At 33.2% G+C, this 13,450-nt stretch overlaps 1 protein-coding gene across 2 annotated transcripts in view; it reads right to left on the bottom strand.

Annotated features, from left to right (window-relative positions):
• The window catches only part of LOC127709238 (prosaposin-like), a 30,042-nt gene that overhangs the window by 2,818 nt on the left and 13,774 nt on the right, over positions 1–13,450 (bottom strand). For both annotated transcript variants that reach the window (XM_052214647.1, XM_052214646.1), the window contains exons 9-20: positions 12,902–12,961; positions 11,623–11,733; positions 9,716–9,802; positions 7,413–7,475; positions 6,959–7,018; positions 6,404–6,634; positions 5,714–5,894; positions 4,914–5,002; positions 3,559–3,853; positions 2,784–2,935; positions 990–1,070; positions 388–585 (exon numbers count right to left, since the gene is read on the bottom strand). In XM_052214647.1, the coding sequence (XP_052070607.1) occupies positions 388–585; positions 990–1,070; positions 2,784–2,935; positions 3,559–3,853; positions 4,914–5,002; positions 5,714–5,894; positions 6,404–6,634; positions 6,959–7,018; positions 7,413–7,475; positions 9,716–9,802; positions 11,623–11,733; positions 12,902–12,961 (1,608 nt within the window). The remainder of the gene's footprint in view (positions 1–387; positions 586–989; positions 1,071–2,783; positions 2,936–3,558; positions 3,854–4,913; positions 5,003–5,713; positions 5,895–6,403; positions 6,635–6,958; positions 7,019–7,412; positions 7,476–9,715; positions 9,803–11,622; positions 11,734–12,901; positions 12,962–13,450) is intronic.

Below are 13,450 nucleotides of genomic sequence, written 5' to 3'. Positions count from 1 at the left end.
AGTTATGTATTTTTGTTGACAAGTATAACATCATTTTGTAACTTGAACATCTGAGCATATTTTTCATTGATAAATTTCTGGAACTGTTCATGGATAGGATGTTTAGAATGTTATGATCAATGCACTATATTGTGTGTATCTCAAAAGTAGTGATAAACCTTGGAAGATTTAGATATATAGTCAGTACCATAGGGTTTTGATTGCATTTCATGCAATCGTTACCCAAAAAACAGTCACCTGAATTCTAAGCATGTGCGCATAACAACATACTATCAATCATAGAACTGATGTCCTTAAATGTGTGGCTATATCTAATCAAAATAAACATTACACACAGATATATACATATACCCTACCTAACAGAAAACTAACATAAATAAAACTTACTCCACATTCCTTTGCTGTTTCCATACTTTTACACCAATAAGAAGGACCAAACCCACATTTTTTCTTGCCAAGATTCTTTGGTTTGTAGTACAGTCTGTTATCATTCCTAAGAAAATTTTTGAGCTCCTCCTTGAAGGCAGCTGATGCTTTCTTTGGAAGTTGATTATTGATCCTCGATGATGTGCACATGTCTATGTCCTGTTAAAAAGAAACAAATATTCCTTAATGTACCAATAAAATTAATTTTCTATACTGAAATACTACTCTAATATTTTACTTTATTTTAACAGAATCAATGCTCCTTGTAATAGAACCTTTTGAAGCTCCCTATAAAGTGGAAGCTTTCATACATTTGGGGACTGTTAGTCATGAATGTTTTAACTCATGAAAAGATGTAAATTCTTGCATTTGTCAAATTCTTTGTTATTTTTGCTCTCCTTCCAAGGCTTAATATGGCAGTAAAGATCTCAAATATGGATATGTAAAGGTCCTTTATATCAAACGAACATATTTGCTTAAGATCTATCTCTCTTGACGAACACACCCAAGGGGAGACAATTGGTTATTTATGTCTCCTGAGGGGAGATATCAATTAAATTTACCTTGCAGATTTGTTTAGGATCTATCTCCTGGGACAGTTCCTTGATTATGATATCTCCAAATGCAATCACTATTCCTTGGCACTGAAAAAGACAAGAGAGATATTAAAACAATTTTTTTTTGAAATCATATGATAATTTGATTGATTTATTTGATAACCTACATGTAAAAATTTGGTTTTATCCTGTGTTTATGAAGCATTTTTCTAATTTTGTTTGTACTTGTGTGTAAATATAAAAGTAATTAGATGTGGCCACTGAGACATCAATACATCAAGAGACTAAAGGTAGGGACGTAGGGCACTATACTGCCTTCAACATTGAGCAAAACCCATACTGTATTGTAAGCTATAAAAGGCATGACAGAGTGTAAAACAATTCAATAGAGAAAACCAACTGTCTGATTTATGTGTTTTATATTTGACTTGGTATCACATATATTGGAATATAATTATCTACAGAATAAACTATTTCGTATCACATATATTGGAATATAATTATCTACAGAATAAACTATTTCGTATCACATATATTGGAATATAATTATCTACAGAATAAGATAATTTCGTATCACATATGTTGGAATATAATTATCTACAGAATAAGATTGTATCGCATATATTGGAATATAATTATCTACAGAATAAGATAATTTGGTATCATTTACTCTTTAAAGGAACAGTATTGTACTATACTAATTTGTGTCCATACTATTCAAAATAAAATGCTTCGCTGAGCGCATCCTGATACGACCGCAGAGGGCAAACCCTGAACAGTTGGGGCAAATTTGGACACAATATTCAAGCTTGATACTGTCTGAATTTGGATTGTGATCAAATTTTGACATAATATAGGTTTCTGACACAAAATAAATGTGGTCAAAGATCTTATAAATCCATTGGGCAATACTGTGCAATTGAAGATTTCTTCTTGAAACTTTTCAAAAATTCGAAATTTTAAAAATTTTGAAAAAAAAATATGAATCCCTTAAAAAAATTGGGAAAAAAATCCCCCCCCCCCCCTAACTTTTTGAAACCCCCCTTGGAGCAATAACCCCAAAACTCAATCCCAGCCTTTCCTTTGTAGTATGGAACCTTGTAGTACAATTTCAGAGAGATCCATACACTTACACACAAGTTATTGTCTGGAAACTAGTAAAATGCTTGTTTTTGGCCCCTAATTCCTACATGTTTGGGGCAATTAACCCCAAATTTAATCCCAGCCTTCCCTTTGTTATATGGAACCTTGTGGTACAATGTCAGAGAGATCCATACACTTACACACAAGTTATTGTCTGGAAACTAGAAAAATGCTTGTTTTTTGCCCCTTTTTGGCCCTTAATTCCTAAACTGTTAGCCCCATAACCCCTAAAATGAATCCCAACCTTTTACTTGTGGTATTAAACATTGTGGTACAACTTCAGAGCAATCGAAATACTTATACACAAGTTATTATCCTGAAACTAGAAAAATGCTTGTTTTGGGCCCCTAATTCCTAAACGGTTGGGACCATCATCCCCAAAATCAATCCCAACCTTCCTTTTGTGGTATTGGACCTTCTTAAAAAATTTCATGGAGGTCCATTCACTTAAACTAAAGTTATTGTCCGGAAACCAATGTGTCTTCGGACGACGATGCAGACACAGACGCAGACGATGACGACGACATCATACCATTATACGATCCGAAAAAAAATTTTGCGGTCCTATAAAAATAATTTTTGATCAACTAATTTTGTGAAAATGAATACAAGTCATACAAAATACAAACTTAAAAGATATAACTATAAAATAATTACTTCATTTGCCATGGATGTAGGTAGAAGGTCACATGCTTTTTCTAACAAAGATTTGATGGCTGCTGCAGTCTTGTTTTCCTTCAATGCTTCAGAAAGGTAGTTCATCAAGGTCTCACAGACTAAACATCCTTCAGCGCTTTTCATTGTGTTCTCTGGTAAAAATAATGAAATATTGCAAAAATGCACTCTAGAGCTCCAAAGGTATTCCTACTTAAATTTATATGTGTTGATCAGTGGAGAGATTAAACATAAAAGGTACCTTCGAACATGAATGCTTGTCAAACATATCAGGCTAAGCAGAGTGCAGCATGCCAATTGATTTTTTGTCTTGACATTTTGTATGTATATAAATCTTTTTGTCATACAGAATTTCATTATGTTAACCAGCATCAATAATATATCTACTTTTGAGGTCAAGATACCTTTTTGTGAAACTAAATATGTGATTTAACAATAGCCCTATAGGACTGAATTTAAATAATAGCACAATCTCTGAAGACTGACAAGACAGAAGTGGATTGTGAACTTTGACCCCTGTGCACTCAAGCAAGCTTTTGACTCATGTCCCAAATGCTATATATTTTTTATCCAGGCTGGAAAAATATAAAATTGCAGTTGGTGACACTAGCAAAGCCAAGCACAAACCCATGAATATTTTTATATTTTAAAAGTATTTTATAACTTAGATCTATATTGCAGTTATTTTTTCTGTCAATAAAATTTCTGTAAATAAATGGCTCTAGAAAATTATTTGGTTTACAGAACATACACTTACTTTTATTCATGATTGGTTCACCTTGCAGAAGAATTCCAGATACAGGTTTGGGTAATGTTTTGATCCGTTGTGGTATGAGAACTGGTTCCCCTCTCATCAGAATTGCTGGTTTTGGTAAAGACTTGACTGAGGCAGTGCACAAGGTAAGGGCCTTGCATACCTCAGATGGTTTTACTTCTTTAAGTAAAAGGTTGATTATCAACTGTTCATACTTGCTGACAAATAAAATACATTCTTGGCTGATGGTGCCAGGCATTATACTACAGACTTTGTCAAGGGCAGCTTTAATCACAGCCTGAAAGTAAAGAAGTCAGAGAAACATGTTCAACACAATGGATTTATCATAGCCAAATGTCCCAAAAAACTGTGTACGCCAAGATTATCAAAATAATGATACAGTATGCCTGTAATTCAGTGGTTGTTGTATGTTGCTGTATATCATATTTGTTTTTGGTTCATTATTTTGTACATAAATCAGGCCGTTAGTTTTCTTGTTTAAATTGTTTTACATTGGTCATTTCGGGGCCTTTTATAGCTGACTATGCAGTATGGGTTTTACTCCCTGTTGAAGGCTGTGTGGTGACCTATAGTTGTTTATTTCTGTGTCATTTGGTCTCTTATGGAGAGTTATCTCATTGACAATCATACAACATCTTCTTATTTTTAAATTCACTACACATGACAAACTATAAAAGCTTTCAGGCAAACAGTCCCAGAGTCATTGGCAATCACAAGGTGTCATTGTGTTACAATACTCAAAACAAGAATTTGTATTCATAGGACATCTGTTTGCACCATAAAATTTCAAAGTTTAGTGAACTGCAAAATCTTCCTCTGAACTCTAATTTGGCTCATATTTCAAAAAGATCACTTCAAAATAAACATGTGTACTTTCAAGTTGATGAAATCACAACTTTATAGTAATCTTCCTTACATCCATTGTCTTTGATCTCCGGTGGAGAGTTGTCTCATCGGCAATCATTCCACATCTCCTTATTTTCATATTTTTACTTGCAATGATCAAATAGAATTTTATTACTGCTGAAGCAGGAACTGCAATTCACTAACAGAACCACCGATACACATACGAACCTAATAACAATAATTCCCATACTTCAACAACAAACCAATCTCATCACTATACAAACAAATAACACACATAACCATACAATCCCTACATGGGTAAGTCATTAAATGAAAAAAGTACTCAACTCACAGATAATTCACTATTAGAACAACTCAATGATTTCACAAACATTTACTAACAGAAACAGGTAATCACTTTACACACACTCAGACACCTTATTTAGAGTGACAGGTGTATACTGAAATAATTAACTGTATATTTGACTAACCAGAGATCTGTTATTGCCTAACTGTCTTTCTACAGTGGACAGTACATATTCACAGAGAACACATTCTACTGATGCTGAAACACTGGATTCTACAAGAAATCAATTAACAACTAAAGATTACTAACTCTCATTTTAAAGTTTATGTGTCAGAGAATGAATTAAGAAGCAAAGAAGAACTAAATTCTACAAGAAATCAATTAACAAACATCTAAAGATTACTAACTCTTCATTTCAAAGTTTATGTGTCAGAGAATGAATTAAGAAGCAAAGAAGATCGAGTTTTCTTATGGGTGATGTTAACTGGTATATAAACACTAAGCACAAATTATGTACGAAATGTTTTTTGTCGCTCACAGCCTTCCATTAGTTTTCTCAAAAAATATTTAAAAATAATTGTCCTCAATTTAATCAAATTCCTTTTCTTTTTTCCAATACTATTTAAAGAGTATTGTTGCATGCTAGGAGAAACTTCTTTCGCCTCTGAAAAATCTAATTTTAGAGAAAAATCAAAATCAAATTTAGCTCAGTTAATGTTTAAATATTCGTCACATATCCAAGTCTCGTGATGTAAAATAGTTTATAACAATTTAAAATTTCTCCCATGTCGCAAATGTTGAAAGAGAATCAAGGAATTATTTTAACAGTCTTAGTTTTGAATTATGAGAGTAAAAAAAAGAAATATTATCATACACATTGACAAGTAAAAAATAAAATAGCAATAGCTACAACAAGATTTAAGTCCAAATGATTTTTTTACGACATATGTTTATATAAATCTAAATCTGAATACTCTGACTTACTGATGTTTGATTTCATTGGTGTACATAGTCCTAACTTGTCACAGACAACAGTGGGATTGAGTTCTTGTTGTAGGAGTTCCAGAATGGCTGGAGCATACTGATTGATAAAAGATGTACATTGGTCCTTCAATCCACCAGGTAAACGGTCACAGAGCTGGTTCAAAGCTGCTTCTATTTGGGCCTGTTAATTTAAAAATTGTTTATTGGTAATTTTAAGTAATATATATATATATGTAGGAAAAATGAAGTTAGAAAATGCACTAAATACTATTTTCATGTTGAGTCCATCATCTCCTCCTACCAGGGTTAATGTTGATGCACTATTCGTGGATGTGAAAACTAGAGTTACTAATGATCATACAGTATATATATTCTACAGTTTATTCTTCAATACCTTTATCATTTCACACCAATATGATTTCTTTTTACTGTCATTCTAAAAGTTTATTCTTCAATACCTTTATCATTTCACACCAATATGATTTCTTTTTACTGTCATTCTAAAAGTTACAAAATGCATGCAATTAAAGATTCTACAGAACAATAGTACTTTTTACAGCTTTCAAATATAATTGTTTCAGGCAAATAATTTTCTGATTTTACATTTTACAGCATTCTTTTTTCCCTAAATTAACTTGCTTTTTAGAAATATCTTCCCTATAATAAGTACTTCAGTATAATACTACTTACTGTTGTAGCGTTCTTGGCGAGGATAGAATCCAGTTCATTCATTGCAACTTTACATATATCGCAATAAACACCTGAGGTCTTCACTGGATTGGTGTCGTGGATAAGCATGGCAGGAGTGATGTCCAAGGCTATAATGGGTTCTGATTTAGTTAGGGATACAACAGATATTGATGGCTTTTTCAATTCAACTGCCCTACAGAATCCTACAAAGCTGCACACTGTTTCAGGGTCCTAAATATAGACAAGAAGTACAATATTAGTTTTAGGTCTTCAGATTGTTACAAAAGCTTTTTACTGAAATTATTAGCTACAGAAATCAACATTGTCAGTAGACTGGTATATCTGAGATAAAAGTAATATTCATCAAGCTATTTCACTGTAGTAATGCTAACACATTTACAAAATCCCTGATTGTTTCCCAATCCAATTTATTTTTCTTAAATTAATACTTAAACTGAAATCCCTCCAGATCTGTAACTAGCTTAACAGAGTTGACATTTTGAAGAAAAGAAAACAGGTCATCATAAAAATGGTTAATGCTGTAAAAGAACTCACCAACTCATTTGCCAACAACTCAAAGAGGACTGAAGCATACTCATCTACCAGACTGGAACACTGAAAAAGATTAAGATGGTGAAAGTTTGTAGTGTATGTTAATCCTTTGAATAACGATATAATTATTTCTGCAAACCCACAAAGCATGTAATGTAATTGACACAGTTATCAAAATAGGCGAAGCAGATTTTCTATTTGTTTTACAATATTAATTTAATGCCTTTAGTTGTATTAGTCAAGGAAATTAGAGTAGGAAAGGAAATTATATTTTTTCCTGTTTTAATTACAAGACATAAAGAAACAAACAAATACAAGTAAGCTTTGCAATCTTCTGACTACAATGTAAGTCAGGGTGACTGGAAATCTGATCAAAGAATGTCACAACATCACAGTACCCTTGTAATAGTTGTGAAACTGATGTGATAGATCAAATATATAAATGTATTTCTCTTACCTCACTGGCTAGGCCTCCAAGTCTGCTACATAATTCTTTCTTCACAAAGTCTTTAATTTTACCCTGGAAATTATATTTCAATGTAATACCAGACTTTGACCAAACTAAAAAGTATGTTAATTTAAACAAGAGTGCACACGCTGAAATGTCTCGCCTTCTTTACTAATCATTGATATTATGTTGATAGTCCTAAATATAAAGCTTTACTACAACTATCACATACACTTAACATGATCCAAGAAAATGAGGTCAAGGTCATATAAACCAAACAAGAAATACATGTACACCTTACATTCATTCAATACACTAAATATAGTTGACCTATTGTTTATAGTTTCTAAGATACAGACTTAACCAAGAAAACTAAACATTGACCAATGAACCAAGAAAATGAGGTCAAGGTCAGATGAACAATGCCAGGCAGACATGTAATAAAGCTTGCAATCCTTCCATACAACAAATATAGTTGACCTATTGCTTATAGTATTAGAAAAACAGACCAAAACACAAAAACTTAACACTGAGCAATGAACCGTGAAAATGAGGTCAAGGTCAAATAAAACCTGCAAGACTGACAGGTACATCATAAAATATTTCCATACACCAAATATAGATGACCTATTGCATATAGTATTAGAAAAAAAGACCAAAACTCAAAAACTTAACTTTGACCACTGAACCATGAAAATGAGGTCAAGGTCAGAAGACACCTGCCAGCTAGACATGTACACCTTACAATCATTCCATACACCAAATATACTAGACCTATGGCATACAGTATAAGAAAAACAGACCAAAACACAAAAACTTAACTATAACCACTGAACCATGAAAATGAGGTCAAGGTCAGATGACACCTGCCAGTTGGACATGTACACCTTACAGTCCTTCCATACACCGAATATACTAGACCTATTGCTTATAGTATCTGAGATATGGACTTGACCACCAGAACTTAACCTTGTTCATTGATCCATGAAATGAGGTCGAGGTCAAGTGAAAACTGTGTGACGGGCATGAGGACCTTGCAAGGTACGCACATACCAAATATAGTTGAACTATTGCATATAGTATTAGAAAAAAAGACCAAAACTCAAAAACTTAACTTTGACCACTGAACCATGAAAATGAGGTCAAGGTCAGATGACACCTGCCCGATAGACATGTACACCTTACAATCATTCCATACACCAAATATAGTAGACCTATGGCATACAATATAAGAAAAACAGACTAAAACACAAAAACTTAACTATAACCACTGAACCATGAAAATGAGGTCAAGGTCAGATGACACCTGCCAGTTGGACATGTACACCTTACAGTCCTTCCATACACCGAATATACTAGACCTATTGCTTATAGTATCTGAGATATGGACTTGACCACCAAAACTTAACCTTGTTCACTGATCCATGAAATGAGGTTGAGGTCAAGTGAAAACTGTCTGACGGGCATGAGGACCTTGCAAGGTAAGCACATACCAAATATAGTTATCCTATTACTTATAATAAGAGAGAATCTAACATTACAAAAAATCTTAACTTTTTTTTCAAGTAGTCACTGAACCATGAAAATGAGGTCAAGGACATTGGACATGTGACTGACGGAAACTTCGTAACATGAGGCATCCATATACAAAGTATGAAGCATCCAGACCTTCCACCTTCTAAAATATAAAGCTTTTAAGAAGTTAGCTAACGCCGCCGCCGGATCACTATCCCTATGTCGAGCTTTCTGCGACAAAAGTCGCAGGCTCGACAAAAAGTAATCAAATGCAGTCACTCATGGGAAGTATCAAAATTGACCGCTCAAGGGACCACTGAAACAAGGTGACCCTTAAGGTAAGTTTGACTGTATAGATCACATACATTTTTACATCCACATACTTAGTTACTTAGTCATGGCCATACCTGATGTTTGTTCATGAAAAATGTGATGTAGGCAAGGAACTAATAAATTTATGTTTTTTACTGCAAATTCAGAAATTTTAGCAATGTTTCCATTATTGCAAAAATTGCAACCGTATAAGCATTGCATTAAGCACAAGTCCTCTTTTAAATTTTGTTGATATTGTTTGTTTGCAGTCTTTCCTGAAATTGCATTCATTAATCATGGAAATTTCACTTAAGACAAACAATTGCAATAATAAATGTGCACAATAATTACTGAATTTACAGTAATTGTCTGTTAAATAAGGTAACTTATTCAAAGGAATTTACTTATATATGTAATGGAATCTCTTTTTGGGGATACTCGACTTTCATGTGTAGTTATGAAACTTTCTTAAAGATCTAACATACCTGTGTAGTAGGGTCTCTATCTAGAGACTGGACATCGGTCATCACATTTTTGCATACATCACATTCTTCTTGTCCTCCAATAGCTTTCTGAATAACAAATAATGTAAAAATAACGAGATGTGGTATGATTGCCAATGAGACATTTGTGTATTAACTTTATTAAGAATAATCCTTTATACTGTAATACCATTACATGTATCAGTCGTAGGCCACATCGAAAGGAAAGGATAATGATTCATAAGGACTTATGGTTCTGACTGGTCTGAGATAGATGCTGTGAACCTATCATTACAGGTAACATCTCTGACATATTGGTACAGTAGTTAAAACATAAAGTCTATCAATCTTGTTAAATTTCTTGAAGATTTCAATATTCTGCATCCATATTTCAGTCTTTAAGTATTTATAATCAAAGTGCTTGCAAGCTCCGAAGGGTAAAGATTGCTTTAATTTATCAGTGGGTAGTATTATCAAACATTGCATTGTATAAACTGTTAACAAAGAGATATGTCTCGTCTATTTGTTATTTTGATAATGCAATGTTGAAATTAAAAATAGCAATAACATTTAAGTTATGCAATTATTGAAAGTCAATGAACCATGACTTAAGATACAGGGCTAAACAATCTCCATCAAAATGAGATGTGCCAATGCTAATACAACTGCATACCAAATACCATTGACTTTTCATAAGTTGTTCCCTTTAAACAAACCTAAACACAAACATTTAACTTGTAAACTATATAAAAGTTTCAAAGTCAATGAACCATAATGAGGGGGTGGGGTTATATAATCTCCATGGAAATGAAACTTGCAAATGCCAATACATTTGCATACCAAATATCATTGACTTAACATTAGTGGTTCATCTTAAACTGACCTAATCACAAACTAATACATGTAAACTCGGCAAAAGTTTCAAAGTCAATAGACCACGGCTGAGCAGTAAGGACAACATATTCTCCATGGAAATGAGATGTGCTAATGCGTATACAAGTGCATACCAATTATCATTGACCTAACACTTACAGTTCCCCTTAAACTGACCTAATCACAAACTGATACATGAAAACTAAGCAAAGTTTCAAAGTCAATAGACCATGACTGAGGGGGCGGGGCCAAATAATCTCCATGGTAATGAAATATGCCAATGCTTATACAACTGCATACCAAATATCATTGACCTATCACTAGTGGTTCCCATAAACTGACCTAATCACAAACTAATACATGTAAACTAATCAAAGTTTCAAAGTCAATAGACCATGACTGAGGGGGCGGGGCCATATAATCTCCATTGTAATGAGATGTGCCAATGCTAATACAACTGCTTACCAAATATCATTGACCTACAACTTGTGGTTCACCATAAACTAGACCTAATCACAAACTAATACATTGTTGACACCTCCGCCGCCGCCAACACAGAAACAGCAAACCTATGTCTCGCTTTTTAGACAACAAAGCATAGGTTGCACATTTGTAGTTGTTTTACCTACAATTATGGACAAAGGACAATAACTCAAATCTTAGAGATGACTTTAACAATGACATCATTGGTATTTTTAGAACAGATATTAAGATTCCTGCATCTTGCACAAGTTATGTAATTTTCTTGACAAGTATAACATTTTGTAACTGGAATATCTGAGCATATATTTCATTGATAAATTCCTGAAAATGTTCATGGATAGGATGTATAGAATGTTATGATCAATGCACTATATTTTGTGTATCTCAAAAGTAGTGATAAAGTTTGGAAAATTGATAACTATCAATCCAGCCACATAAGGATTGCATGAATACAATCTTTAACCCAAAAAGATGTCTTCTCCAAAATCTTGACATTTGTCAAATCATGTCTTAAAATGAAATAATATATTTGATGTAAAGATTATATACTGTACCTTGTTAAATTTCCTGAATGTTTCTTTATTCTGCATCCTGATTCTCAAAGCAGTAAACAAGTCTCCTTTGTTGTTACAGAAACCAAGTATCCTACATGTTGTTTTGGGATCCTGGAAAAGAAATTTTAAACATTTTATCACAAGTCTCCATTTTCTCTCACTTTTACAATATGTTTAATATCACCTACAATACCTGTATTACACTTACCAAGTGGTGCTGTTACAAACTTTCATATCTTATAAAGATAATACAGTTTACACAGCTATATGTTTTTGCATGTGTTCCCTTATCATAAACTTTACCCATTTTTGAGTCTGCCCACACTGATAATGCAGGAAACAGCATACCTAAGTTTTATTTATGAGATTTTCTTTGTAGGCAGACAAAATTTGATTACCATTTCCAAGTACATGTCTGTATTCATATACTAATCTTGAGTAGTTTTTTAAGAATAATTACACCTTATGTAAGAATCCTGGGTTTTGATTGGTTGACAGCCAGTGTATTTTTCACCAATTTACTTTTATCAAATGAATATCGTTCATTTTTAACAGCGCTGGGGTATATGCAAAAAGGATATGCCTTTCTTACCCTCTCTGCCGTGGTATTTACCAAAAAATACTCTATCCGACTGGACGCTTGTAATGTCACGATCATCAATGCGTTTTATGTCACGATCATCAATGCGTTTTGTACGTTAACATTCAGTGTAATTAAACAGATATAGCATGTTCTTGAGGGGTATTTGCGAAAAATACCAGTCTTGAGAATGAATTTCCCTCGCCTTACGGCTCGCGAAATTTAACATTCTCTCGACTGGTATTTTTCGCAAATACCCCTCCTTAACATGATATATCTGTTTAAAAGTTACACTGATTGACCCTGGATTTACCCGTAAACGGCATCATCAAACAATCGGTTCTTACTGTGACGTAATAACACAAGCATTGTGACATAGGAAATTTACTTAAAGGGCATGAATTTGAAAGTTATCTATTCACTGTTAACTTATAAATGGCAAATTTTATGTTGTAAAATCAATGACTTTGATGATTCATTTTATTCTATAATTAAATTATTCAGCAAAAGCTAATTCAGTTAATTTTACTGAAATTATATGAACTGGATTCATTTAAAATTTTAATCCAATTGAAAGCAAGTGACATGCCACATTATAAGCAAGAAGTGTTTCCCCCATTCATGCTGAATGTACTTCTTGCATTTATGTTGCTTAAAACTAACATTAAGTAAGATAATATTTTATATAAGTAGACTTACAACTGTTTGTCCTAGGTACTGTAAGATTTCTGGTGTGTATTCCTCTACTACAAAATTACACTGAAAAAATAAAGTTATAGATAATGTAATAGATGAATTACTGGGATGATGGGCAGGAATTTTGGAATGCCTAAGAGAAGGAGAAGTTTTAGAGAAATTAATGAAGCAGACTGGCTGCAGGAAGAACAACCCACAAATCCAAAGTATTAGGTATTGCTCATACTGGACCTTTCCCAAGAAATCTAGACCACGATTTCCCAATAAATCTAAAATGACCACGATTTCCCAATAAATCTAAAATGACCACGATTTCCCAAGAAATCTAAAATGACCACAATTTCCCAAGAAATCTAAAATGACCACAATTTTCCAGTAAATCTAAAATGACCATGATTTCCCAATAAATCTTAAATGACCACAATTTCCCAAGAAATCTAGACCACGATTTCCCAATAAATCTAAAATGACCACGAATCCTAATAAATCTAAAATGACAGGACAATTGATTTTTATTTAATTTGGTCAAAATTTGCCCACTGATTATATAAG

Source organism: Mytilus californianus, unplaced genomic scaffold (assembly GCF_021869535.1).
Source record: "Mytilus californianus isolate M0D057914Y unplaced genomic scaffold, xbMytCali1.0.p SCAF_7, whole genome shotgun sequence".
NCBI lineage: Eukaryota > Metazoa > Mollusca > Bivalvia > Mytilida > Mytilidae > Mytilus > Mytilus californianus.
This window is presented reverse-complemented; position numbering and strand designations above follow the sequence as displayed.